Source organism: Dipodomys merriami, unplaced genomic scaffold, assembly GCF_024711535.1.
Source record: "Dipodomys merriami isolate MVZ:Mamm:240054 unplaced genomic scaffold, mDipMer1.0.p SCAF_2, whole genome shotgun sequence".
In the NCBI taxonomy this organism is placed as follows: domain Eukaryota; kingdom Metazoa; phylum Chordata; class Mammalia; order Rodentia; family Heteromyidae; genus Dipodomys; species Dipodomys merriami.
In genome coordinates this window covers 20,860,469-20,888,462 of record NW_027203381.1, presented here as the reverse complement: position 1 = coordinate 20,888,462, position 27,994 = coordinate 20,860,469, and the positions used below count along the sequence as shown (strand labels likewise).

Here is a 27,994-nt window from a genome sequence, read left to right as displayed (position 1 = left end):
AGCCATCAACGCCTTCAAATCTGGGGCTATTGTTCAAGTGGTAAAGGCCTGCTCAGCCCCCAGTACTGCCAAAGAGAGGAAAAAAATAAACAAATAAAAGTCTAGAAAGCCAGTGCAGGTAGTTCACGACTGTAATCCTAACTACCCAGGAGGCTGAGATCTGAGGATCACAGTTCAAAGCCAATCCAAGTAGGAAAGTCTGTGAGATTCTTATCTCCAATTAACCACTAGAAAACCAGAAGTGGCACTGTGGCTCAAGTGGTAGACTGCTAGCTTTGAGCTGAAGAGCTGAGGAACAGTGCCCAAGCCCAGAGTTCAAGCCCCACAACTGACAAAAAAAAAAAAAAAAGTCTAGAAAGTTAGGGCTGAATTCTCAGTTTCCCTATCCAAATATCCTCCCCAGCTAAGTGCTATAACATACCTCCCTACAAGATACTTCACAAACAGGAATCCAGTCTTCTCGTTGTATGCTATGTGCTATTTTAGACTTTACAGACTCGTACTCTATAGCACCCCTCCCACAAGACCGTCTCCAGAACCTTGCCCTTTTCACACCACTACTGTTAGGCTGTCTCACTGGATTTTAGGCCATGTGAGTTACACACATCTACACACATTTTACATGCATGTATATATAAGAATATGTACTCAGGGCTGGGAAGGTGGCTCAGTGGTAGAGCGCTTGCCTTGCATGCATGAGGCCCTGGGTTCGATTCCTCAGCACCACATAAGCAAAAAAAAAAAAGAAAAAAAGCCGGAAGTGGCACTGTGGCTCAAGTGGTAGAGCGCTAGCCTTGAGCTGAAGAGCTGAGGGACAGTGCCCAGGCCCAGAGTTCAGGCCCCACGACCGGACCCAGAAAACAAAAACAAAAACAAAAACAAAAACAAAAGAATATGTACTCAAATGTATGTAAAAAAAGAATGTATCATTTTTAATAGTTTCTAAATTTATAAGTAAACTATGGAGAAGGAAGCAAAACTATTTGGAAACAAGGAAATACAGTAAACACATGTTCATTCTCCCTGGTAATAAAAATGCAAATGGAAATACAAATCAAAGAAATGAATGACAGGAAAGTAAACTAGACTCAATGAAGGGAGGGATACCAGCAAAAGCAGGAGAATGAAGAGAGTGGGGGAATGAGGATGAATATTTGTATGTAAGCAAATAGAATAATGAAATCTGTTGAAATGATTTTAAGAAGGGGACTAAGAGGTAAGGAAGAGTGATGGTGGGGATGAGTTTGATCAGGATACACTGTATGTATGTATGGAAATGTCACCTCCCTTCTACAACTAACATACGCTAACAACAAACCTCATAAAAATGCAAATGAAATGGATTGAAGCACCAGTGTTTGACTTGGAGAAAAAACTACAAAAGCTACCAGTCATAAAGTGAAACAAGAATCTTCAGTAATTGGAAATGTCAAGATCACGTCCACCCTTTCGAAAAAGTTTCATGCTGGACACTGGTGGCCCACACCTGTAATCCTAGCTACTCAGGAGGCTGAGATCTGAAGATGATAGCTTGATTCTATATATTAAGTATTTAACGAGTCCTATCATTAATTAACTGTATTTTAGTCAGCTGGTGATAGCACTATGACTATCACATGCAGGCATTGGAGCAGGTGCTACAGGAATAACTCCACAGGAGTGTAACTATACAATGGAGTATAACTATATGAAGGAGTATAACTATACAAAGGAGTACAACTATAACGAATGAATATAGTTATATGTGGTGGCCATGGGAGGCCAGCCCTGAAATGTTTGCCCAGCCAAGTCTAATCCTATTAGACAGAAAGTAAGTAAGACTCACAGGCTGGTGTCTGGTTTCTTGATGAAATAGAAGTGAGATCACATGGAACAGAATTTCAAGAAGAAAAGGTATGAGATTATCCCTTGGAAAGGTATAACATGGCTGGACAGTGACAAGTTCTGTCATGTGTTTCCAGAAATAGATGTTTAAAGAATCCAAATTCGGGGCTGGGAAGGTGGCTCAGTGGTAGAGTGCTTGCCTTGCATGCATGAGGCCCTGGGTTCGATTCCTCAGCACCACATAAGCAAAAAGAAAAAAAGCCGGAAGTGGCGCTGTGGCTCAAGTGGTAGAGCGCTAGCCTTGAGCTGAAGAGCTGAGGGACAGCGCCCAGGCCCAGAGTTCAGGCCCCACAACGGGAAAAAAAAAAAAAAAAAAAAAAAAAAAAAAGAATCCAAATTCTCACTGGGCACTGGTGGTTCACGCCTGTAATCCTAGCTACTCAGGAGGCTGAGATCTAAGTATCACAGTTCAAAGCCAGCCCAGGCAGGAAAGCCCATGAGACTTTTAACTCCAGTTAACCACCAGAAAACCTGAAGTGCCACTGTGGCTCAAGTGAGAGCTTGCCTTAAGCTGAAGAGCTGAGGGACAGTGCCCAGGCCCAGAGTTCAGGCCCCATGACTGACAAAAAAGAAATAAAATAAAATTGAGCAACAGCCTAAGCATTGTGTAAAATAGCATATGGGGATAGGCAATGTGGAGTAGCTGCTGTAATATCTTGTTTTCTCTCTATTTACTTTGTTGCTGGTTGTGGTCATGGAGCCTGGACACCCTGAACTTTTTCACTCAATGCTAGCATTCTACCACTTTGAGCCACAGCACCACTTCCAGTCTCCTATATGTTTGAGAAAAAAAAAAAAAAAAAGGAGAAAGTCTCCTTACATAAGCCCTGTCTCCATTCTGGTAAGATCCCAGAATGACCAGTTTCCAATCTGGTCTAATATTTGGATCTGAAGGTCAGCACTAAGTCAACAACAGGATAATGCATTCAGAGGGCCACAATACTTCCCCAGGTCAACTCCAGGTAAAGAGAAAGGTGCTACCCATGGCAGGTAAAGAGTGCTGACTGCAAATAGGAAGCTGCTCTGGCCCAGGAGCCTTGGGGCCCATAAAGACATCAAGAGATAGGTTGGGCCTCTATTCCTGAGAGACACCTGGAAATCAGGTTCTCCCGTCACCCTGGCATGCCTACATCTGAAAGGACTACTTGATCTGAGCACACCCACATCTGAAGAGCTCTATGTCTGACCATGACAAAGACTGCAATTTTTTTTCTTCTGCAGTTGGCGGAGCTGCCCCTCTAGAGCTCTGGAAACCACATCACTGGTCATTATTACACGAGGAACCACCCGAATTAACCAAGAAAAATTACACAGTACTGTTTAGCTAATGAGCCACAAAGAACTTACACATCCGGAAGCGTAATAGAAGTAATACTAAAGTATGCACCAAGACCAGACAAACTTAGTTGAAGTGGATCCCACTTTTGAGGAATACTGAGAAATTCTCTTTGGGAGTTAACCATAGGCTTTCAACTTCCTTCAAACTTCCCTTCCTTGGGCCTGAGATAGATCTGTTATCCCTGCCCCTCTACTTTCCCCCCCTCACTGCTCCTTCCTAAGCACAAGCATTCACCCAAAGATCTTCAGTGTGTGTGTGTGTGTGTGTGTGTGTGAGAGAGAGAGAGAGAGAGAGAGAGAGAGAGAGAGAGAGAGAATGAATACTAGGGCTTGAACTCAAGGCCTGGGCCTGGGTGCTGTGCTTAGAATTTTTTGTTTGTTTTATTTTTGCCAGTCCTGGGGCTTAAGCTCTGGGCCTGGGCACTGTCCCAGAGCTTCTTTTGCTCAAGGCCAGCATTCTACCACTTGAACCACAGTCCCACTTCTGGTTTCATCTGTGTATGTGGTACTGAGTAATTGAACCCAGGGCTTCATGCACGCGAGGCAAGCACTCTACCACTAAGCCACATTCCCAGCCCCTGTCCTTAAAATTTTGCTCAAGGTTAGCACTCTACCACTTGAACCACAGCTCCACCTCCAGCTTCGTAGTAGTTAATTGGAGGTAAGGATCTCATAGACTTTCCTGCCTGGGCTGGCTTTGAATCTTAGATCCTCAGATCTAAGGCTCCAGAGTAGCTAGGATTGCAGATATAAGCCACTAGTGCCTGGCTTCCCCCACCCCCCACTTCTTATCTCTTATTCTTTCTCATTAAGTAACTTTTGCTTTCCACTTTTGCGCTCTCTCTCTCTCTCTCTCTCTCTCTCTCTCTCTCTCTCTCTCTCTCTCTCTCTCACACACACACACACACACACACACACACACACACACACACACACACACATAGTAACAATAACTAACCATTAAAAGTGCTTGCATGTACCAGGAAATGTGTTAAACTCTCTTTTGGAATCCTCATAAGAAGCATTTCTATGAAGCAGAATTTTGTCCTAGTCTCGTGCTTGGTAAAAATGGAAGTTTTGGGAGTAAAGTGATCTGCACAAAGCCAGGCCATCTCAGACCACCTGCTGACAGCCGGTGACATTCTGGTATAACTATGTTCTTCCATGAGCTTTTTCACTGGGACACTCTTTCCAAGGATAGAAATCACCTCTACAATCTGACATCAGACAGTACCCACTGACATGCTTGTACTAATTGTCTAAATATAGAATGCTCCTAAACTTTGCTTCCTGACACCCTGTCCTCTCCCTCTGACCACCTCCCCATACCCAGCACCCCTCGCCTGCTATGCAGAGTTAGAAGGCGAGGCAGAAGAGAGCTCTGCACTGAACTAGCCTTGGAGGTGCTACACCTAAGTAAATATTGTTAATATCATATCAGCCTCTTCCTACTTCTGTCTTCACAAGCCAGTTCCCCTGCTGACTTCCTGATTTCAGGGGCCCACATGTTGCTCTCCAGTTCCCCTTCTATAGAACTGCTTCAGCCACCCCTCTCCCATCCCACACCTCTTCTCTCTGCTATTCACCTTCAACTGACTGGCCTGGCCTGGGCTTTGCCCAGGTTTCTCCAATTTCCTTCCCTTCTTCACTGTCTCCACACTGGAACAGACCCCTCCACCTTTAGTCCAATTTGTCTTTAGCCCATTCTAGACATTTCCCACTCCTAGCGCTTTCCTCCTCCATATTCCTTTTTCAAGGTAGGATCTTGTTTTAGGCCTAGGCTAGCCTGGGCTGCCATCCTCCTTCTTGGACTTCCCCATGTTATGATAACAGGTACATGCCACTGTTCCCACCCTTGGGTGAGAGGCCATTCACTGAGATGGAGTCTCACAAACTTCTTTTGCCCTGGCTGGCTTCATCTGAGATTCCCTAGATCTCCAGCTCCCAAGTAGCTAGGATTACAGGTAAAGGCTTAAACCACCACGCTTAGATCCTCCTCCATATTCTTAAAATCAAGGCAAAAAGCTGCCCTCCCCACCTCCCTTCCTCATGAGACATGCTACCATCTAACCAAGCTTGTGACAGGGAGTAGTTTCACCCCTGGAAATGCCCCCTCCTATTATAACACTGAAGACAGAGAGAGTTTTTCATGAATATTAGCTCTAGTAAACCAATAGCCAGCTGTGTTTCCAAAGTTTTCTCCCTTATCCAGTCACAACTTTTTCATCCTTGAAACAAGAACATGATGTCCATCCTCTCAGCTCTATCTATAGCTGTACCCAGCCGGCTCCCTGCGAGCAAGGAGCCCTGACAAGCAGCCCTCCTCTCTGCTCCTTTTCAAGTCCTGGCTGTTCGTGTCCTATATGCCTGATCCAGGGCACACAACTACAATGGCAGTCACTGGGAGCCTCGCTTATGGTGACACCGTGGCTACCCTCCAGAAACTCATGAGAGGAGCAGAAAGAGAAAAGCAGATTTCTATGAACAGTTCAATAATGGCCCAATATCTACCTGAACAGCACCAAAGGGCTGGTACAGACAGCTATGCTGGGACTTGCTCACTCCATACCCCTTTCTTTTGTGAGGCACCTACTGAGCAGTGAGTCCAAACAGATGGATTATTTAACAGCTTTCAGGCATTGGGAATATTGTTTAACTTTTCTATCACTCAGTGACATCACCCACAAAATGCTATTGTAAGTAAGCTAGTGTAGCTAGGAGGCTTAACTGAACAAAACATATAAAACATTTAGAGCACTGGGCACTGGTGGCACACACCTGTAATCCTAATTACCCAGGAGGCTGAGATCTGAGGATCACAGTTTGAAGCCAGCTTGGGCAGGAAAATCTGTGAGACTCTTATCTCCAATTAAGCATCAGAAAACTGGAAGTGGCACTCTGGCTCAAAATGGTAGAGTGCTATCCTTAAGCAAAAAAGCTCAGGGACAGCACCCAGGCCCTGAGTTCACACCCCATGACTGACCAAAACAAAAAACATTTAGAGCAGTGTTGGACAGTCTATGTATAGTGATGTCAGTAATCATTGTTTTTATTATTTAACAAATGGAATTAGGAATGGAAGATATCTTTGCTACCTGTCTCACAGACTAAGGCAATTTCTGAAAGTATAAGCTCAGAAAGTGCTCCCCTAGCCCCAACCTCTAACTCTCAACCCAGACTTCACTCTGTCCCCACCCCTGACCATTCCTGCAAGGATGTGTATGGAACAGCTGGAAAAGGGGGCTGCCTTATTATGGCCAGGGAGCCTCTGAGGATGAAGCTTCAACAATTATCAAGTCCCGTGCCCTGTTGGCTTTTGACTCGTTTGATTCATTGAGCGAATACTTGGTGAGGATCCATTGTATGCTAGCCTGTGCAAAGAACAGCAGTGTTGAGAACTGGGACACATCTAACCACAAGTACTTGTGCACTCTACACCATCAAAGTTACAAGCTGGCAAATGCTAGGAAGGAACAGAACACATATAAACAAAAGCTACTCAGTACAATGAAGGCTTTCTTGGAGCCAGCTGCAATAGCTCACACCTGTAATCCTGGTTACTCAGGAGGCTGAAATCTGAGGATCATATAGTTTGAAGGTAGCCTAGAAGGAAAATCTATGAGATTCTTATTTCCAATTAATCAGCAAAAAGCCAGAAATAGAAGTATGGCTCAAGTGGTAGAGCACTAGCCTTGAACAAAGAAGCTAAGGGACAGCACCTGGCTCTGAGTTCAAGTCCTAATATTGGCACAAAAGAAGAGGAAAAGGAAAGACAAGAAAGGAGATAAGAGCAGAGAGGTGGGAAAAAAGAGAGGAGGGGATCAAAGAAGGGAAGGGAAGTCCTGGAAGAAGTGATATTTGTCTCGGGACTGGGAAGGTAGCTCAGCGGTAGAGTGCATGCCTTGCAAGCATGAGGCCCTGGGTTCGATTCCTCAGCACCACATAAACAGACAAAGCTGAAAGTGGCACTGTGTCTCCAGTGGTAGAGCGCTAGCCTTGGCTAGCCTTGAGCTGAAGAGCTGAGGGACAGCGCCCAGACCCAGAGTTCAGGCCCCATGACCGGCAAAAAAAAAAAAAAAAAAAAAAAAAAAAAGAAGTGATATTTGTCTTGAGATCTGAAAAGTCTGCTCTGTGCTCAGTGCCTATCACAGGACTCCAAAGTCTGACATTCTCTCTGGAGAATCCTCAGACCTCCTCTTAGGGCCAGTTGACCCTCTCTATGATACTACTAGCCCTTCACCTGACAGGCGGGCAGTGACACAGAAGGACCCAACCTAGACAGTGTGTCCTGAGGTCACCAGCTTTCTCCACCCAGAAACTCACTATGGGGAGAGGGACCTGCTAGGCAAATCTGAAGCTAAATGGAGGACAAGCAAAGTCCCAAGTAAGGAGCTAGACCCTTTCACAGCTTGGACCAGGTCTCAGGGAGGCAACTTCCTATCCTAACTTAAAGGGATTAGGGGCCAGGTGTAGTGGCTCACCACCTATAATCCTGGCTGTTCAAGAGGCTGAGATCCAAAGGATCTTGGCTCCAAGCTAGCTGGAGGGGAAAAGTCTTCAAGACTCCATTTCCAAAATAATCAGCGAAAAGCAGGACTGTAGGTATGGTTCAAGTAATCATAGAGTGCCAGCATAACAAGCAAATAGAGTAAATGTGAAGCCCTGGGTTTAAACCCCAGTACTAGCAAAAAATAAAATAAAAGGAACCTTCTCAGAATTAAAGGGCACAGATTCTTGATGGCTACCTGGGAGTGACAGAACCATCACAAGGACTGTTAGGAGGGGAAGGGGGTGACCAGGAAAACCAGCTGCCTCCAAACTAGACCTTTCCGGGTGAGGTAAGAGGGCCCCATGGGCTGGGGAGGAAACTCCAGAGAACAGCTGCCAGTCGAAAGCTCCAGCAAAGAGCCCCCCTCTGCCTACACATTCCCTAGTAAAGGTACTCCCCAAGAGTGACTGCCGCTGTCAGCCTTGCAAAGCTCATCCCCCCACACACACACACACACACACACACACTGCTCACACACACACACACACACACACACACACACACACACACACACACACACACACACACACACACACACACACACACACACACACACACACACACTGCTCACCGGCCCTGTCCCCAGGCTCAGCCTTGAGGATCACTGGTGACTCAGCTGGGACTTTTTTTGGGGGGGGGGATCCATTCCTGATGTCCTGATCTAAGGTGTCCCCTGCTATATCCGTCCTCGGGAGTGCTCAAGGTGAACCCTAACTAAACACTGGCTCCAAGAACTTGTAAATAAAAGGGGGTGAGGGTTAGGGCCGGAGCAGAGGGGGCCACAGCACCGGGGGCCACAGCACCGGGCATGCCGGTCTGCCCTGGAGCGGGAGGACTGGGGAGGACTGGGCCCCGCGGCGCAGGGTCACCGATGGCAGCCCTGACCTCAGCCCGTGCCCAGGCGGGACGTCAGCCGCGCGCGCCCGCAGACTTACCCAAAAGTTTCCCTTGAACAGTGAGCCCGTCATGCCGGCGCGTGTCGGGGCAGCAGGCGGGACCGACGAGCGGGGTGTCCTGACGGTCACAGCCCACAGGCAGGCACGTCTGAAGTCCACAGTCGCGCCGGGAAGCCGCCCCGGGCCCTAGGCCACACCCCCGGTGGCTCTGCGCTCCGCCCGCCCGGCGCAACTGGATGGACACGCGCCGTCCCGACCTGGACCCGGGCAGAAACTCCGGGCCACAGCGCCTGGCAATCGTCATTAGCTGTGCGTTTCCGCCTCCTTCTTCCTGAAGGACTGGTCCTGTCCCGTCTGTGCCCACGAGGCCGCCCTGACCTAATGCTCACACAGACATCCAGGTTCCGTGGAGTGGTGAAAGGAACCCGGGCTCCAGTCCCTAACACTGCAGCGAGTCGTGTGCACGACCGAGGGGGCAACAGATGAGGTCCAGGGACACGTTTTAGTCTAAAATGTCAAGGGAATGTCACTGCTGCTGTTTCTCCAGAAGTCTAGGTCACGTAGCCTGAGCTTATCTAATGACCCAGGATCTTTCCCTGACAGTAGGAGCCACCGCTTCCTTCCTCTTCCTCCTTGTGTCACTCTTGAAAATAATAACCCAGGGCAAGTCAGACTCATTTCTGCCTTGTACTTATAAAACTGAGCTGGAAGATAAGTGTTACTTGTGCCCTGTGCCACATGCCCATTATGTGCTACAGAGCCCAAACTGCAGAGAGGGCGAATGACTCACTCAAGACCATAGCTTATTTAAAAGGCTGGAGAGGCCAAACTTAGAGGCCAGAGACTAAGGCGGCCAGCTGTCAGTCCTGGGGCTGCCGCCCAGAGCCTGGAGTAAGTGCTTAAGGAGGGAAGGTTGAAGGTCAAGGTTATCAAGACTAGTTTATGCTCAGCCCACAACCTCAGGCTTGGAGAAGCAAGCAAGTGCCAGTTCTAGCTAAGTCCAGGCACTGGGAAAGGGCAGTTACTTGTGACTTCGATGACCTCTAAAAGGTTTTGCCCAGTAACTCTACCCCAAGTCCCACTGTGCTCCAATTCTATTAACACAGTCATTCATAGGTACAAAGAGGAGAGATTGCTCTAGCTCTCTCCAAAGACATAAACCTGTTTACTAGGTTATTCAGGTGCTTTGAAAGCAGTAAGGGTAGCACCAAAGCAGAAAAGCCTGGCAGTGCTAGCAGGAGGCAGCAAAGACCATAACGGTGATCTAAACTGAAAAAATAGCACTTTTAATTGGGGTGGCCCACTATGGTGGCCCATATCTGTAGTCCCAGGTACTTAGAAGGCTGAGATGGAAAATAGAAGTTGAAGGCCTCTTTAGCACAAGACCCAGTGTGAAAACAAACTAGAAGAAAAAAGAAACAACAACTGGGAGTTGAACTCAAACTGGTACAGTGCCTACCTAGCAGGCCAGGAGGCCCTAAACTCAATGCCCTAGTACAGCTAAAGAGAGATGAGGGAAGAGAAAAGAAGTAACTGAGAAAGTGCCAGGATTCCTTATGGAAAGTTTAACTACTTTGGCAAATATTTTAGTTAATGTTCTTATTGTCTATGCTTTAATTTTAATGCATGTACTATTTTTAAAGTCTCAACAAGTTCTAATGATGCATGATTTTCCTGATACCTAAAATCCTTTCAATCTAACTCTCTTCTACCATCTGGTGGCAAAATTGGTCCATTGCACCAGGAAATATTCTTCAAATATTTATTAAACATATCATTGGGGCAAGTATTGTGTTAAAAAGATAAGTAAAGTGCAGGCTAACTCTAAGGGTCTATAAGAAACTTAGGATCTATTACTAACAAAGTTAAATAATATTACCACAGCAGTAGAGAAGAATCCCCAGCACTGAAAAAAAATTACAAAATTAGGCAGCTTAAAGCAATTAACATTATTTTGTTGTTTCGTAGAATCAGGTTGTAGGCAAGCCAAGGTTGCTGGCATCTTACAATCACTTTCATGCTTACTCCCCTACTGGTTGGTAGCTTGTAAAGCTGCTCCCAGAATAGCAACCTGCTTTCCCCCAGAGCATGAGGAGCAGAGAAAGAGAAGAAAGAAACACTCAGAAGCAACATTATTTTTGTAACATAATCTCAAGTCCTATTTTGAGCCATGTCATCAGCAAGTCACTGGAGTTTCTACCCAGCTCAGACCTCATCTCATGCCTCAGTCCATCCCCTACCCTCTGTCTGAAAGGATATTCCCGTTCAGTTCAGATCCACTGAATGTGTGTTTCCTCCCTACTATTAGTGGTCATCCATGTACAAATGAACACTTCTAGCTGTTTGCTTAGGCAGGAATGCCTGAGAGAGCTCAGTGCATGCACAGTCATCCCACTTGGGAATTCTCAGGTCTCAATATTGGTTAGAAATCTTTCTATTGGGAAACAAAAACTAAGACCAATGAGAGAGAGAGAGAGAGAGAGAGAGAGAGAGAGAGAGAGAGAGAGAGAGAGAGAGAGAGAGAGAGAGAGAGAGAGGTGAGAGCGAGAATAATTAAATCACTCCACTGAAAAGTTGTTGGCTAGTACCGACTTTATGCTCTGCTGGATTCAAACCATCACTGAGATATGTTTCTTTGCCTTTGAGCCTTGCCTTTGTTGTGCCAGTTTCATTCCAAACTCTGAATGGCAACTCCTAACTACACACTGATAATCGGGTTATTCTGTCTAGATTGATAGAATCTATCTATCTATTTATCTATGTATCTATCTTGTTGGTTGTGGGACTTGAACTCAGTACCTGGGGCTCTGTCCTTTAACATTTTTGCTCAAGGCTAGCACTCTACCATTTGAGCCACAGCACCCCTTTGGGTTTTCTAGTAGTTAACTGGAGATAAGAATTTCAAGGCCAGGTGCCGGTGGCTCACGCCTGTAACCCTAGCTACTTAGGGGGCTGAAATCTGAGGATCACAGTTCAAAGCCAGGAAGCCGAGAAGGAAAGTTTGTAAGACTCTTATCTCCAATAAACCACTAAGAAAACGGAAAGTGGCACTGTGGCTCAAGTGGTAGAGTGCTAGCCTTGAGCTGAAGAGCTGAGGGACAGCACCCAGGCCCAGAGTCCAAGTCCCATGACTGACCAAAAAAAAAAAATTTCACGGACTTTCTTGTCCAGGCTGGCTTCAAACTTCAATCCTCAGATTTCAGCTTCCTGAGTAGCTAGGGTTACAAGTGTGAGCCACTGGTACCTGGACCAGGACTAGGTTATTCTATTTTTTTAATTTATAATTTCATGGTCATTAAGGTGTTTACAGAGGGGTTACTATTTCATATGTCTGGTAGAGCACATTTTTTTTGGTCATGGTATTATGGCATGAGCCACCAGTGCCCAGCTAAGAGTACTTTTCATTTTGGACAATGTTGCCCCTTCCTTTGCTTTCCCCGTTTCTCCCTCCTGTCCCTGCCCACAAGTTGCATAGTTTATTTTCCACATAGTATCTACTGAACATCAGGTTATTCTTATTTTCTCATCCCTTACACTAAGCTTCTGCAAAGCTACCACATTTCCTTGTTGTATATCCAAATTAGATTCCAATGTCTGTGTCAGGCCCTACCCTGCCTACCCATCCCCCAGCCCTTGAGCCTGGCACTCTGCTCATTGCCCTCCTTGGCCAGCCCCCTGGGTGGTCCCTCCTGCTGCTAGCTTTCCCATCAACTTAAATTTCTCCAGTCCTCCGTGTCCTCTCAGTTCCTGAATTTCTAGAACTTGTCATCTTTATCCCACAAAGTAACCTTCCTTCTCCACCCACCTGCATCAGTTTCAGTTCTTATTGAATACCTTACCTCCCCCAAAAGACTGCAGAGCATTGCAGGGTAAGGATAAGATTTCTCTCCTACAATAATTAGGACTCAACAACAATAAAGCCAGCCAGGGGGTTCCGTGGATGCCTCAATAGCAGTGCTCCTTTTATTTCAGGTCCCACCATCTGATCCTCCCCTTCTAAGGAAACCTGGTAGGGGAGCAAGTGGCCTGAGTTCAAGCCCCAGGACCAATACCACAATAAATAAAACAAAGCTGAGTAAGAATTTGAAGCCTTGGGGGTAACAATGCTCGATAGGAAATGTACTCATTATCTTACTCATGTAACTGTAGCCACTCTAGAGGTACAGTATCTTTACAATAGAAAAAATATATATTAAAAAAAAAAAAAAGTGTGAAGCCTTGAGTTCCAGCCAACTGAAAGGGCTCCCAAAAGTCAAAACTGGGACACTTTAAACAGCAAAAGAAACCCAATACTGGATTATTCTAATCCAAAGCATAAAATAGGTAATTATGAATCCAAATGATATAAATGATTGAATACCTAAATAAATGGAACATAAACAAATCTCTTATGCATAAAAATTCCAAATATCCAAATAGATAAGTAGCCTTCAAGGAAGTAAAGCAGTACCCCTTAAGTGGAAACTTTTAGTGATTTCCTTCCAAAGAATCAGCATGGAAGGGAACAGGATGGAGTAAGAAGAGACAATACGTCAGGCAGGTGGTCAGTGAAACTTCATGTTGATAGTATGGGCCCTTAATATCATGTGATGAAAATGGAACATTACCTCTGTGCCCTTCCCCCTGAAACTTGTAACCCTAGTCCAACCATGAGAAAAGTCTCACATAGCCTCAAATTGAACGACATTCTATAAATATCTAGCCAGTACTTCTCCAAACCATCTACAAGGTCTACAAAGTCTGAGAAACAGCCCAGGGGAAGCTAAGTAGATCTTTAAACAAGTGTGGTATCCTGGAAGGAATTAGGTAAAAACTAGAAAAAGGAAATAAAGTTTGTATCTTAGTCAGAAATACACTATATACTTATTTAGTTTAACAGATGGGCTAGGAAGGTGGCTCAGTGGTAGAGTGCTTGCCTTGCATGCATGAGACCCTGGGTTTGATTCCTCAGTGCCACATCAGCAGGAAAAGCCTGTGGCAAGAAAAAGCACTGTGGCAAGCGGTAGAGCGCTAGCATTAAGCTGAAGAGCTGAAGGGACAGTGCTCAGGCCCAGAGTTCCAGGCCCTACAACTGACAAAAAAAAAAAAAAAAAAGTTTAACAGAAACTTGAGGCAGCTGTTGCCAGAATCGACCTTTATGGTTAATTTGTTCTAACTGGCTACACCTTGGACCTCTGGAGAGTAAAACTCAACAATGCAGTTGCTGTCACCATGCCAGAAGCCTCTACTGGTAATTTTGTTATTGTTGGTCGTGGGGCTTGAACTCTGGGCCTGGGCATTGTACCTGACCTCTTCAGCTCAAGGCAAGTGTTTTACCACTTGAGCCACAGCACCACTTCCAATTTTCTGTGGTTAATTGGAGGTAAGTCTCCTGGGGACTTCACTGCCTGGGCTGGCTTTGAACCGAGATCCTTAGATCTCAGCTAGGATTACAGGCGTGAGCCACCAGCACCCAGCTCTTACTGTTAATTTTGCTGTGAAGATGCCTGCAGTGTGTGTGTGTGCATACACACATACATACACACACACACACATGCAGACCTGGTACTGCTGTCCTGAGAAGCCAGCAAGGTTGACCCTTTGTTGGTATCTGAGGACTTGCCTGGTAAGCAATTTCCTGTAGTGACATCAGACTTTCCCTAAATGAAGAGTGCCTTGCTGTGCCTACACTAGATGAAAACACAATGTGGTTTGTCCTGATCATCTGCACTCCTTTAGAAGTTTGAAATATTGGTACATAGTGGGCAGTGTCTAGATGACTGGCCTTTGTAAAGTTCTGGGGCAGTGAGCTTTCCTGGTGATACTTCACATACATCAGTTAGTGGCTGGAGCGATTACATGCATTCTGTCACTCCACTGGGAGACCTAATGGTTCCTTCTACATTTCACCCCAAGACTATTGCCGCCTTGCATCCTTACTTCAAACTGAGTACTACCTCCATGCTGAATTCTGAATTCTACACCATCACTGACCCCAGGAGCCAACATATAGACCTAAATGTGAAGGGGACAGGTGCGGTGGTACAAGCTTATAATTCCAACACTGGAAAAGCAGAATCAGGAAGAGGAAAGGAGAAAGGAAGGAGTAGGAAATGTTCCACATTGGAACCTCATTAATTCCAATAGCTTTATATCATACTACTTTTGGCCATCTCTTTTGTACGTTTCTCTTTGCAGATATATCTGGAACAGATAAAGCCATAGTATTTTGACTGGCTAACACTGTGGTTAACAAATATTTAAAAGAATTTGAGCTGTGTGCTGGTGACTCATGCCTGTAATCCAATGAAGTGCATCCTGAGATCTATGGACAGACTTTGGTACTTTTAAGCAACTCTATACAATACTTTTCCTGCCTAAGTAACTATGCACGAGTTTTTGGTCATTTTGGGGGGAGGATAGGGAGGGGTCCGTGGGGCTTGGCTGTTGATTCAAGACAAGGTCTTACCATATAGCCCACCTAGCCTGGAATTTAAATCCTCTGCCTCAGCTTTCTAAGTGGGCCATGACAAATACAGTAAATATGTACCCCTTATTAGGAAAGAGGACAATGGAGATTGATGAAAAAGTTTTGTTTATAGCAAAGCCCCAAGTAGGAATCTGCGAATGTAGGTCAGTGTTAAACCACTTGCCAAGGCCCTGGGTTTGATGATTAGCATGGAGAAGGGGGATGCTACCTTTGTGACTGTGAAGATTCCCTAAACAAGACCAAAAATACTTACCACACTGACCAATTTGATTATAGTTAAAACCTGCTGAGGCAGGCATGGTGACACACACTTGTAATTCTGGCTAAGGAAGATAAAGTGTGAAAGCACGTGAACCACTTGGTGAAACCTTATGGGAAAATAGAACAGTTATTCATGATGAGAACCATTATTTCTATTCATTCAGATGTCTCCCATTTTTTGTCATATTATCTTGGGAATTTTACCTTTTTTCAGTTACTGATTGTGGGGCTTGGACGCAAGGCCTGGGTGCTGTCTCTGAGCTCTTTTGCTCGAGGATAACACTATACTATTTTGAGCCACAGCACCACTTCCTTTTTTTCTGATCGTTAATTGGAGATGACTCTCACAGACTTTTCCTGCGTGGACCTGCTTTGAACCATGAACCTCATATGTCCTTCTCCTGAGTAGCTACAATTATAGGCATGAGCCATCAGTGCCTCACTACCTGTCTTTTCTTTTCCTACCTAGAGCACCACTTTGTTGAACTAAGGCTTCTGGACAGAGAGAACTTACTAAGTCAGCTCTTCAATAGCAATTTACCACATAGGTTCAGTTATCTAGTTTATGAATTTCTCTCCTCAACCACAGCCCTGTTGATTGATTTAAAAGAATGAGATGAAAAAAACATTTCACCAATTCCTTAACATTTCAGCCGGTTTAAATAACACAAAGCACAAAAAATGACCACACAACATGGAAGTTTTATTTTTCACGTGATTTCTGTACATGAGGAATATGAGAACTGTTTTATAAATGGAAACAATTTTTCTAAAAGAAGCAACCAACCAGTATATGATATGAATCCATAGGCATTTATGACTCGAAACCAGCCAAGAAGTTTGTTACAATCTCCTTCAGCTTTGCATCTGATTCCTCTGAGATCTTCCCATCAGCCCTATTTGGAAAAAAAACAGATTTTAAGTTGTGACCTGGACAAAAACTTAATGAATAGGTTAACTATAACTAAAAAAGAGTAACATTTCTTATCTTGAAATTTTAAATATTTAGGGCTGGGAAGGTGGCTCAGTGGTAGAGTGCTTGCCTAGCATGCATGAAGCCCTGGGTTCCTCAGCAACACATCAACAGAAAAAGCTGGAAGTAGCTCTGTGGCTCCAATGGTACAGTGCTAGCCTGAGCAAAAGAAACTTAGGAACAGTGCCTAGACCCTGAGTTCAAGCCCCAGGACTGGCCACAAAAAATAAATATTTAGCAGGGTGCCGGTGATTCATGCCTATAATCCTAGCTACTCAAGAGGCTGAGATCTGAAGATTAAGGTTCAAAGCAGCACAGGCAGGAAAGTCCTTGAGACTCTTATTTCCTAATTAACCACCAAAAAGCCACAAGTGGAGCTATGGCTCAAATGGTAAGAGCATTAGCCTTAAAAACAAAGCTCAGGGACAGTGCCCAGGCCCTGAGTTCAAGCTCCAAGGCCAAGACATATAGATAAGACAGACAGACACAGACATCTACACACCCACACCTACATGAGTCCATTAACTACATTCATACCTGATATTGGCCAACAAGGATTGGTGCTGGCCGATAACATGAGACAAGAAAGAATTCTCAAATTTTGTGATCTTGCTGGGCTCCAGTTTATCAAGATACCCCCTTACACCCGCATAGATAACTGCCACTTGTTCTTCAATAGCCATGGGAGCTGGGGAGAGAAAAACAAATGAATTGGTAAAACAAGTAAAATGCCATGTTACCAAGATCAGAGAAACTTTTCCTCCAATTATTAACATGTCTCTATCCCCTACTGTCATATTCTCATCAATCTACATCTCTACATGATATTCTTTCTCACCTCCTTCCTAGTAAACAGAAGCATAATCTTTGAGTACAGCTAATAACCACTGTTTATAATCTCAAAGTGTTTAAACTGATGGTGTTGGAGATCAAATCCAGAGACTCACAATGCAGGATAAGCACTATCCCACAAAACCCACCCAACCCAATACATTAATCTCAGTAATAGAGTATCTAAAACCAGTTTCCTGGCAAGATAGAAATATATATTTTAAAAATTTTCCCATCTTGTAGATTAAGAAAATCTATAGATTTTGATCATTGAAAATGTTAAAACAGATCTAGGGCATTTTCCTAGTGATTAAAGTTCACAGCTTTTATGCTATGAAGGTAACGATATGTGATGACTAATTAAGTGAAATAGTCTACCTTTGATAAAACATACAAATCTATGGTACATGATATATCTCTGTAGGCCTGAGAAATCCCTAACATACAGTAGAAGTTCAGCCCTTAAAGAACAACTCACAATACTGTCCTTGCTTCAGCAACTCAGTCAGACGCACACCACGACTCAGGAGTTGTTGAGTGGCAGCATCAAGATCAGAGCCAAACTGGGCAAAGGCAGCAACCTCACGATACTGAGCCAACTCCAGCTTCATGGTACCCGCCACCTGAAACACAGAGGTTACAGTAGTCCAGAGCACTACATAGCTGATGTACTATTAAGACTTAATAGCATTCCCTTTCCCTGTCAAAATGGTGTATCATCTTCATTACCTGCTTCATGGCCCTGGTTTGGGCAGCAGAACCGACACGGGACACAGACAAACCAACGTTAATAGCAGGGCGAATACCTTTGTAGAACAACTCTGTCTCCAAGAAAATCTACAATGTAAAAATAAACAAGGCTAGCTACTTAAATTAAGAAAACAACTATTTTAAAATTTAAGTCATTATGCCAAAAAACTGAAACATGAAAACTTGAGGAAGAATGCTAAGTAACCAATTTTTTCACAACTGAAACTGATTTTAGATGTTCTATTACTGAGATTAAGACATGTTAGGATAAGGAAAAGAACAGTAACATTTATATTGAAATACATATGGGAGGTGATAACAATCTCAAGGATGTATTTCAAAACTATCTAGAGGTGGTGTTGGGCACCTGCAATCCTGGGTACTCAAGACACTGAGATCTGAGGATCACAGTTCAAAGCCAGCTTGGGTATAAGTCTGAGAGACTCTTATTTCCAATTTACCACTATAAAGTGAGAAGTAGAGATGTAGCTCAAGTGTTAAGAGAATTCCAACCTTGAGTAAAACACAAAAAACAGCTAAGGGACAACGCTCAGGCCTTGAGTTCCAGCTTCAGTTCTGGCACAAGCACATGTGCGCATATACACACTCACATAGTCAGGAGTGGAGAATCATAAGGTACAAACATACAGAATGAGTAACATTACCCTGTGAAATAATTGAGCTGACAAATATGTGAGGTTTATTAGTCTACTCTCCTTTTATAAACATTTGCAATTTTCTGTATAAAAAAATAAAGGCATTTGTTCATAGCCATTAGCCTCTACTAACTGTCTTGTAAGTATCCAACCATTTCTTACGTTTGTTTTAGTTATTAAAATAATACCTGTCCATCAGTGATGGAAATGACATTCGTTGGAATGTAAGCAGACACATCACCAGCCTGTGTTTCTATAACTGGCAGAGCAGTCAAGGAGCCACCACCAAAAGAATCATTCATTTTGGCAGCTCTCTCTAGCAGCCGGGAGTGTAGGTAGAACACATCACCAGGATAGGCCTCACGGCCAGGGGGTCGGCGGAGCAACAGGGACATCTGACGGTAAGCAACAGCCTATGACACAGAAAGGGTTATCATTCAACCTAGTAAACAAAGGTTCCATTTGTCAACTACTACTCTATTGCAAACGTGTAGATTACAAAATGTTTCTTTTACCTGTTTCGATAAATCATCGTAGATGATCAAAGCATGTTTGCCGTTATCTCTGAAATACTCTCCCATAGAACAGCCAGAATAAGGAGCCAGGTACTGAAGTGGGGCAGCATCAGAAGCAGTCGCAGATACTACAATGGTGTACTTCATGGCATCTGAGGAGAAAGAAGTTTCACATTTTGCAAAAGTTTTCAATACTGTGGTCTTCAATCAAAGGCTACTGTCATAAAATTGCCTATGTGGTAAAATTCACTGTAAGAATTAACCAGGGAGCCGGGCGCTGGTGGCTCACGCCTGTAATCTTAGCTACTCAGGAGGCTGAGATCTGAGGATCGCGGTTCAAAGCCAGCCTGGGCAGGAGAGACCGTGAGACTCCTATCTCCAATAAACCACCAGAAAACTGGAAGTGGAGATGTAGCTCAAGTGGTAGAGCGCTCACCTTGAGCTGAAGAGCTGAGGGACAGCGCCCAAGCCCAGAGTTCAAGCCCCACGACCGACCAAAAAAAAAAAAAAAAAAAGGAATATGGGAAGGGATTGGAAGGGGGAAACAAAGAGGAGGCAACAATGCTTGATAAGAAATGTACTCGTTATCTTGCCCATGTAATTGTAACTCCTCTGTATGGTATTCTTACAAAAAAAAAAAAAAAAAGAATTAACCAGATTGAGGCTGGGAAGGTGGCTCAGCGGGGGAGTGCTTGCCTTGCGTGCATGAGGCCCTGGGTTCGATTCCTCAGCACCACGTAAGCAGAAAAAGCCAGATGTGGTGCTGTGGCTCAAGTGGCAGAGCACTAGCCTTGAGCTGAAGAGCTGAAGGACAGGACCCAGGTCCAGAGTTCAAGCTCCATGACCAAAAAAACAAAAACAAAACAAAACCAGAATTTACCAGAGTCAGGGGCTGGGAATATAGTTCAGTAGCAGAGCACTTGATTAGCATGTAACAAAGTCTGGGTTTGATCCCTGGTACTACATTATGTAAAAGTAACCCCTCTGTTCACCACCTTTATAATAACAATAACAAAATTAAAAAGTTAACAAGATAGGCATAGTGATACATGCCTGTAATTCTAGCTACTTGGGAGGCAGAAGCAGTTTAGGGCCAGCTAGAAAGTTATGAAACCACATTTCAAACCAACACTAAAAATCTCAAAACATAAACAAAAAGCTTAGTACAAATGGGAGAGCATTTGTCTTACATATGTGAAGTACTGGAATCAATATGTAACATAGCAGGAATTACGTAGTCAAATAACATCCATTTGAAAGAAACATAAAATCCTTAAATGCATTGTTGTTTTATATCATTTTCCTGGTTTTGCTTATATATAGCATATACATATGCATACATATGTATGCACATACAACATATATATAATAATAGAAAGTTCAATTCATTAGGGTTAAATAAAGCTGTTCTAAAGTTAAGGAATTACGGTAACAACAGGCTTCAAGTTCTTTTAATACCTGCATCTGTCAATCTCTTTACCAACTGGGCAACAGTGGATCGCTTCTGACCAATAGCAACATAGATACAGTATAGCTTCTTCTTTTCATCAGTTCCCTCATTGAAACGCTTCTGGTTGATGATTGTGTCAATAGCAATGGAAGTTTTCCTTTAAAAAAGGAAAGTAAACACAAATGCCATTAGTACTTCAAAAGAATTCCTAAAATTAATTATATCCTACTCTCTTTATAGCCAAAGCATTTCCCATTCCAAAATGAAAAAGTAACCTCTGCCTAAAGTACTTCTAACACAATCTTGAATCTTTACCCAGTCTGTCTGTCGCCAATAATCAGCTCACGCTGACCACGGCCAATCGGCACCAAGCTATCCACAGCCTTAATGCCAGTCTGCATGGGTTCCCGCACTGAGATTCGAGGAATGATTCCAGGAGCTTTCAGGCCTACTCGCCTACGGCTCTTGGAACCAACTGGACCCTGTTTAAAAAAGAAAAAAAGTTTTGTTAAAATTAAAAGGAATCCTCTGAATAATGCGTTTAGATGTTAGTAGTTGCCATTACATCCAATAAACACTAAACCCACCTTTCCATCAATGGGATTACCAAGGGCATCTACCACACGACCCAAGAGCTCATCACCAACTGGAACATCCACAATAGCTCCTGTCCTCTTCACAATATCTCCTTCCTTAATCAGTTTATCATTCCCAAACACGACAACACCAACATTGTCTGGTTCCAAATTCAGAGACATACCCTATATAAAGACATAGCAGGGAGATTGACAGAAGGGGCAAGATTGATTAGAATACGTTGAACATGTGTGTAAATGTAACTAATGTGAGCTAATAAAAAATATTTTAGAAGACATACTTATGAAGCTAGAGCAATTTTCTTCCCCTTATACCCATACAACATGATATGCAAATTATGGGTGAGGGGTAGTACCTTTCTACCTGGCTTATAGTATTTTTCCAACCTTGGTTAAGACTCTTAAAATGGCAACATGTTCCCTTGAAGGGGTCCGGTCATGGGACCTGAACTCTGGGCCTGGGCGCTGTCCCTCAGCTCTTCAGCTCAAGGCTAGCTAGCGCTCTACCACTTGAGCCACAGTGCCACTTCCAGCTTTTTTCTTTTTGCTATGTGGTGTTGAGGAATTGAACCCAGAGCCTCATGCATGCAAGGCAAGCACTCTACCACTGAGCCACCTTCCCAGCCCCCCTTCAATAATCTTAAAAATAGCATTATGTTAGCCTAACTTGCTCATTATCACATCCTAGAAGGAATGAAAGAAACCAAGAACTTGAACAGGCTAAGCTTCTTTCCAATGTCATTTCCTTTTTCAATGTCATTACCTTAAGGCAAAGGATTAGTTTGAAATACAACATAGTCTAATAAAAATTTTAAACAATTTATCTTTTATCATTTTATCTGTGAGAAGCTCCATAATAAACAGTTTTGTGGTTCAAAGCCAGCATTGGTAGCAAAGTCTGTGAGACTCTTCACTCCAATTAACCACCAAAAGGCTGTCGCTGTAGCTTAAGTGGTAAAGTGCTAGCCCTGAACAAAAAAAAAAAACACTTGGGAACAGAGTCCCCAGTTCAAGCCCTAGGACTACATGTGCATGTGTGCATGCAGGTGCACACGCGAATACACACACACACACCCTATGTAATCAGAACCTATATTCATCATGTTAAAATTATTTAAAACTATCTAACTGTATTCCATTTAGAACAAAATTTCAGGACGGGAAGCTTGTGTGGGTAGAGCCTTCTTCCACTAGGTAGCAAGCACAAGGCTCAGAGTTCAATCTCTAGTACTAGAAAAAAGTATTTTTCATTAATAGCAATATATCATCTCTCATAATTACAACTGTTAAGCTATTAGGTCCCTAAATCATGTCTAAAGTACAGGAAAGCATCTGGAATGTCATTGTAGATACAAACTCATATCAAGCCCTGGGTTCAATTCCTCAGCACCACATAAACAGAAGAAGCTGTGCTTTCAAGTGGTAGAGGGTTAGCCTTGAGCAAAAGAAGGTCAGAGACAATGCCCAGGCCCTGAGTTCAAGCCCCAGGACTGGCAAAAAAAAAAAAATTAAAAAAAAAATTACACCCTTATAAGAGCAACAAGGTCATTAGGGGAACAGTACTACATACTGTGTATTTGGTCTACCCAGATGCCCTATGCTTTCCCCAGAGAACCTACAACTTTAATTTTTCACTCTACTGGTTGACTAAGCTCAGCCTAAAAACAAAGTGAACTTGTATCATCAAAGCTTGATAACCTTTTAATACATTTTCTCTTACTGGCATACAAAGCCAATGGCTTTCAACTTTCTACCAGAACTGGTACATCCTTTAAGGTTTCAAAAGCTTTTACCTAAGGTCATCTTATGAACACTTAGAATAGACTTGAATTTCTTGAAATTTCGGTGAAAATTTACATTTAAATCAGCCCATAAAATACAACATCTGGCCAACTAAAACCTCTGACGTTTATCTTCATCTTTATGACAAGAAGGAAAAAACAAAGACCAAAAATATTTAAGGCACCTGGGCTGAAGCCAGGAGATTGAAAAATTCTCAAGACACCTTCTCAGGCAACAGTTGGGTGCAGAGGCACACATCTGTTATCCCAGCTTCAGCAGGAAGCAAGTAGGATCTTGGTCTATGCTGGAAAAAAAGCCAGATCCTATCTGGCTCAAGCAGGAGCTTGAGGGCCTACCTAATAAGCTCAAAGAGAAGTTTAGATTGAGTTTAGATTGAGGCATGGCTCAAGTAAATTCCAAACTCTTGAGCCAAAGAAAGGAAAAGAAAAAATAACAGTTTGACACAATTTCTGCTTAACTGATAATAAAAATATATAACCCTAAAGCAGCAAATTCTCATTAAAGGTTCCTACCTTTAATCCTGAAGAAAATTCTACCATTTCTTCTGCTTGAACATTCCTTAGCCCATGTACTCGGGCAATACCATCACCAATACTTAAGACTCGTCCAGTCTCTTCAAGATCAACAGAGGTATCAGCTCCAAGAATACGCTCCTCAAGAATAGAGGACACCTCAGCAGTGCCTAAAAGAGGGCACTTCAATTAAAAAATAAGCCATAACCACGATCTCTTCACAGTTTATTTCTCAGCAACATAAAAACTACCCAGTTATATTTTTAATATGCTTTTTATTGCAAAAATACTGTACAGAGGGGTTACAGTTACATGAGTAAGGTAATGAGTACATTTCCTACCGAGCACTGTTACTTCTTCCTTTGTTGTTCCCCTACCATCCCTTCCATCCCCTACCCAGGTACATTCTAAAACAAATTCTCTACCACTACCACTATAAAAATGAAGAAACTCAAGTGGTTGAGAGAAAAAAGTTCTGCAGAACACAAATGTAAACAAGAGGTTAATAAACAGTTAAGCATTACTTTCCTCTACTCCTTAAATGTTCTACCATCCTTTGCTTTCTTTTTTCTTTTTGCCAGTCCTGGGACATAACTCTGGGCCTAGGTACAATCCTGAGCTCCTTTAGTCTCAAGGATAGCTCTCTACCACTTGAGCCACAGCATCACTTCAGGCTTTATCTAAGTAGGTTATTGGAGTTAAGAGACTCATGGGCTTTCCTGCTTGGGCTGGCTTTGAACTGCTAACCTCAGATGTTAGCCTCCTAGGTAGCTAGGATTATAGGCATAAACCACTGGCCCCTGGCTCCTGTTATAATTTCTAAGGAATCTGTAGTTACAGTGAAGCCTGAATTTTTTAAAATAAATGCTATAAAAAGCATAATTTAGTCTGGAGGCATAACTCAGTGGAAGTGCACAAGGACCAGAGTGCAAACCCTAGTATCAATATTTTTTAAAGCGTAATTTAAAATCTCCTCCTCCTCCTATCCTAAGGCTTGAGCTCAGGCCTGGGCACTGTCTTTGAGCTTTTTTTTTTTCTTCTTTTTTTGCCCAAAACTAGCACTCTACCACTTGAGTCACAGTTCTACATCTAGCTTTTTGGTGGTTAAATGGAGATAAAGAGTCTCATGGACTCCTTGCCCAGGCTGCTTTGAACCATGATCTTCAGATCTCAGCCTTCTGAGTAGCCAAGATTGACAGAGGCTAGCCATCAGTGCCTGGTTATAATGTTTTGCATATCTATTTATTGCCAGTCCTGGTGCTTAGAACTCAGGGCCTGGCCTGGGCACTTTCCTTGGGCTTCTTTTGCTCAAGGCTAGCATTCTACAACTTGAGCCACAGCACCACTTCTGACTTTCTGTTCATGTGGTACTAAGGAATTGAAACCAGGGCTTCTTGCATGCTAGGCAAGCACTTTACCACTAAGCCACTTTCCCAGCCCAAAACATGTTGCATTTTAAATGGCAATCACAAACTTAAAAACATCAAAGTTGGGGCTGAGAAGGTGGCTCAGTGGTAGAGTGCTTGCTTTGCATGCATGAGGCCCTGGGTTCGATTCCTCAGCACCACATAAGCAAAAAGAAAAAAGCCAGAACTGGCGCTGTGGTTCAAGTGGTAGAGCGCTAGCCTTGAGCTGAAGAGCTGAGGGACAGCGCCCAGGCCCAGAGTTCAGGCCCCATGACCGGACCCCAAAAAATAAATAAATAATAAAAACATCAAACTTGGGGGGAGGGAGAGAATCAAAGTACAATTGGGAGAGAGTAAGGGAAGGGGTGATATTGTCCAAAAAGAAATGTACTCTTTACCTTACTTAGGTAACTGTAACCCTTATATACAACACCTTTATAGTAATCAATTTTTTAAATCAAAATACATTCTTCATTTTGACATATAGAAAAATCCTAATATACACAGCCAAGCATAACCTCAGTATTAAGAGTACTTGCTATTTGTTTCATATCTTTCCTTTCAAACAAATAGTTGTGAGTTTGGTCAAATACCATGGAAGTATTTGCAACAATAAACAAAATTCTGGTGTTTTAAAAAACAAACTGTACTTGTCTATAAATGCACAAAGGCCCCAGATTTGCCATCCCCCACCCCAAAAGCTCTCATTACATCTCCAAGGATATTCCAAACAACAGCAGCTTCTTATGCTCAACTCCAATCCCACTTCTCCGTGTATTTGTCAGGTACAAGGTTAACACCTACTGTATTTGGAAAAATAAAAATCTATTGATATGAACTGCTTATTTTCTAATTTGGGGGGGCAGAGTATAGAAATATTCATAAATCAGAAAATTTGGGTTTATCCAAAAGGAACTATCAGAAGCAGCTAGAAAACCTACTAAGGCAAAACAAATGGTATACTATAGCTTAAAAAAATGAGAAAAATAAAAAGTTTAATGGAAAAAAAAATCAACCTTCACAATGCAGATTTAGAAATAATGACTTACCAGTCTTCTGAAGGCGGGTGTTAGAAGCATGGAGGTTCCTTGCAGCAATGAAAGATGATCCCAAAGCATTTTTGGAGACCTAGTGCAAAAAAAAAAAAAAATTCTAAATAAAACTAAAAAATTTAAACAAATTAAGGCTGAGCAAATTACTGGGTGAAAAATGTTAATTATAGTTCTAAGTATTCTGTCTAAAATTTTAACACGATTTAATCATATGAGAAAGCACCTTCTGACTTAATGTTATGCGGTTCCTGGCACACAACAGGCACTCTGTAAGTACTATCACTTTGACCTCAGATTTCACTTAAGTAGAAACCTCACTAAGATAAATATATTTATCTCAATATGTTTATCAAATATATATGCCTCGATATATTTCCAACTCTTAAAACAACGCACACACACACAAAAAAAGAAAACAAAACTGAGTTACAAAATAATGTGAAATTAAGAGAGGTATAGCATATGCACTTTTTCTTTTACTGCCCTGGCCAAATCCTGCAGCAACTGGAACGTGAACATCTTTATCTTTCCTTCAAGGTTAAATACTGTGATGTCAATTCTGAAGCCACTACCATTAAGACCTTGCTGAAAATAGTGTAAAATACTTTTCTGTTAAGAGGAAAGAAACCACGATGCTGCCAGTAGTTGCGTTAGGACAGCAAAATGGCCAATATATGTACCTCACCTTTCAAGTTTAGGTTGCTTTTATGAAGAAAATTAAAAAGCAAACGCTTTTTTCCCAGGACATAAAAGTCATACTCTTAACTACCAGGGAGACAAAGATAAGTAAGGAGGAGTGATGTCAAGGTACCAAGTGTACATCTCAAGGGCAAAAATCTCCAGAATCTACATGAAAAGTAGCACAAACTCAGGGCCCCATGAAATTCTTTTCTGCACCTGTCCGCTTGTTTTCACGATCGTTTGAGTATTCAACCCTTGAAGATCGCCTCCCCGAGGGGAAAAACAGAACAAATCCTTCATTTACTCCTTCGCTCCGATCTGACCTCGGACCGGGGCACGCTGACCTTCATCCAATGTCAGGCTCCCCCCCACCCAGGGCTGACGGCAGTCCGCTGACCTTCGGCGGTGCCAGACCCCGGCCGACAGGACCCGGCCCGCCCCGGGCCTGGGACAGCACAAGCCCTGACCTTCAGCGCAGGCCCCCGGCCGGGCCGCTCTCAGACCGGGAGTGGAGGCCCGGCCCCCGGGGAACACCGAGGTCACCGCCTCCCGGTCGCCACGGGGCACCATGCCGTGCCCAGGCCGATGGCCACCCGCCGGCCGAGCCCAGCGGCCACCCGCGCAAGATGGCGGCGCTCGCCCCGGCCCTTCGCGCTCCCCGCAGCGAGCTCGGAGCCAGCGCCCACCGCCCGTGCAGCCCCGCGGGGATGCCGCGGCCCAGGCCCCCGCAGCTTACCAGCCCGGCCCGCCGAGGGAGGGCACGGGCTACGGCCGCGGCGACGCGCACGGACAACATCTCTGCAGCTCCTGGTCGAGTGGGTCCTCCGCAGCCGCAGCCTCAGGACTGACTGGGACAAAATGGCCGAGCGGCGGCGAAGGTCAAAGCAGCCGGCCCACCTGACCCGGAAGTATTGCCTCTCGTTTTCGCCTCCGGATGCAAATCCACTCTTTTCTTTTTTCTTTCTTTTCTCTGAAGCGTAGTATCTTTTGGAGGTTTAAACCCCAAAACGAGCGACTAGACTGCGGCTGGCCTCTGCCCCGGGGTTTGCCGTGCCTTTAACTTGGAGCTCTCGGGTCGACCTTGCGGTTGCCCCGGACAACCACGTGAGTAGCAGTTCCCGCAGAAGTGCGGTTCCCGGGCCTGTGGGCGGAGCTGGCTGATGGGCGTCCCCGGCCCGGGAGCGCCGCCCTGGCGACCCGGAGGACTCACCGCGCCGTGCCCGAACACCCTGGTGCTGGAGCTAGGATGCACAGTGAGACCCCGCGGGGCTGGGGGCACCCGGGCCGCGTCTCCCACCCCGTAGGTCAACCTGCCACTCAACAGTCCCCAACGCAGACCTTGATGGGAAATTTTGGACCATCTTGACGTCCA

At 43.9% G+C, this 27,994-nt stretch overlaps 2 protein-coding genes across 2 annotated transcripts in view; both read right to left on the bottom strand.

Annotated features, from left to right (window-relative positions):
* Pstpip2 (proline-serine-threonine phosphatase interacting protein 2) overlaps positions 1-8,851 on the bottom strand; it is an 80,520-nt gene extending 71,669 nt beyond the window's left edge. Inside the window, exon 1 of the mRNA XM_070029231.1 lies at positions 8,707-8,851. Coding sequence (XP_069885332.1) covers positions 8,707-8,739 — 33 coding nt within the window. The 5' untranslated portion in view covers positions 8,740-8,851. The remainder of the gene's footprint in view (positions 1-8,706) is intronic.
* Positions 8,852-16,079: 7,228 nt separating this feature from the next.
* Positions 16,080-27,682, bottom strand: Atp5f1a (ATP synthase F1 subunit alpha). The gene is made up of 12 exons (XM_070029230.1): positions 27,359-27,682; positions 25,939-26,017; positions 23,484-23,653; positions 21,160-21,333; positions 20,888-21,054; positions 20,581-20,729; positions 19,123-19,274; positions 18,796-19,020; positions 17,931-18,038; positions 17,680-17,824; positions 16,908-17,058; positions 16,080-16,293 (listed from the first exon to the last, which is right to left on the bottom strand). The coding sequence occupies exons 1-12, from the start codon at positions 27,416-27,418 to the stop codon at positions 16,212-16,214; spliced, it is 1,662 nt and encodes a 553-aa protein (XP_069885331.1). The 5' UTR covers positions 27,419-27,682; the 3' UTR covers positions 16,080-16,211.
* Positions 27,683-27,994: the final 312 nt, after the last annotated feature.

What these genes read in the sequence shown, in the direction of transcription:
- Atp5f1a (XM_070029230.1), bottom strand. Translation starts at nt 27,418, where the DNA reads ATGTTGTCCGTGCGCGTCGCCGCGGCCGTAGCCCGTGCCCTCCCTCGG. An exon ending in ATTGGCGACAGACAGACTGG is followed by an intron (nt 20,730 to 20,887) that starts GTAAAGATTCAA and finishes CCTTTTTTAAAG; the next exon opens with GAAAACTTCCATTGCTATTG. An exon ending in AAACCAGGGCCATGAAGCAG is followed by an intron (nt 17,825 to 17,930) that starts GTAATGAAGATG and finishes TCTGTGTTTCAG; the next exon opens with GTGGCGGGTACCATGAAGCT.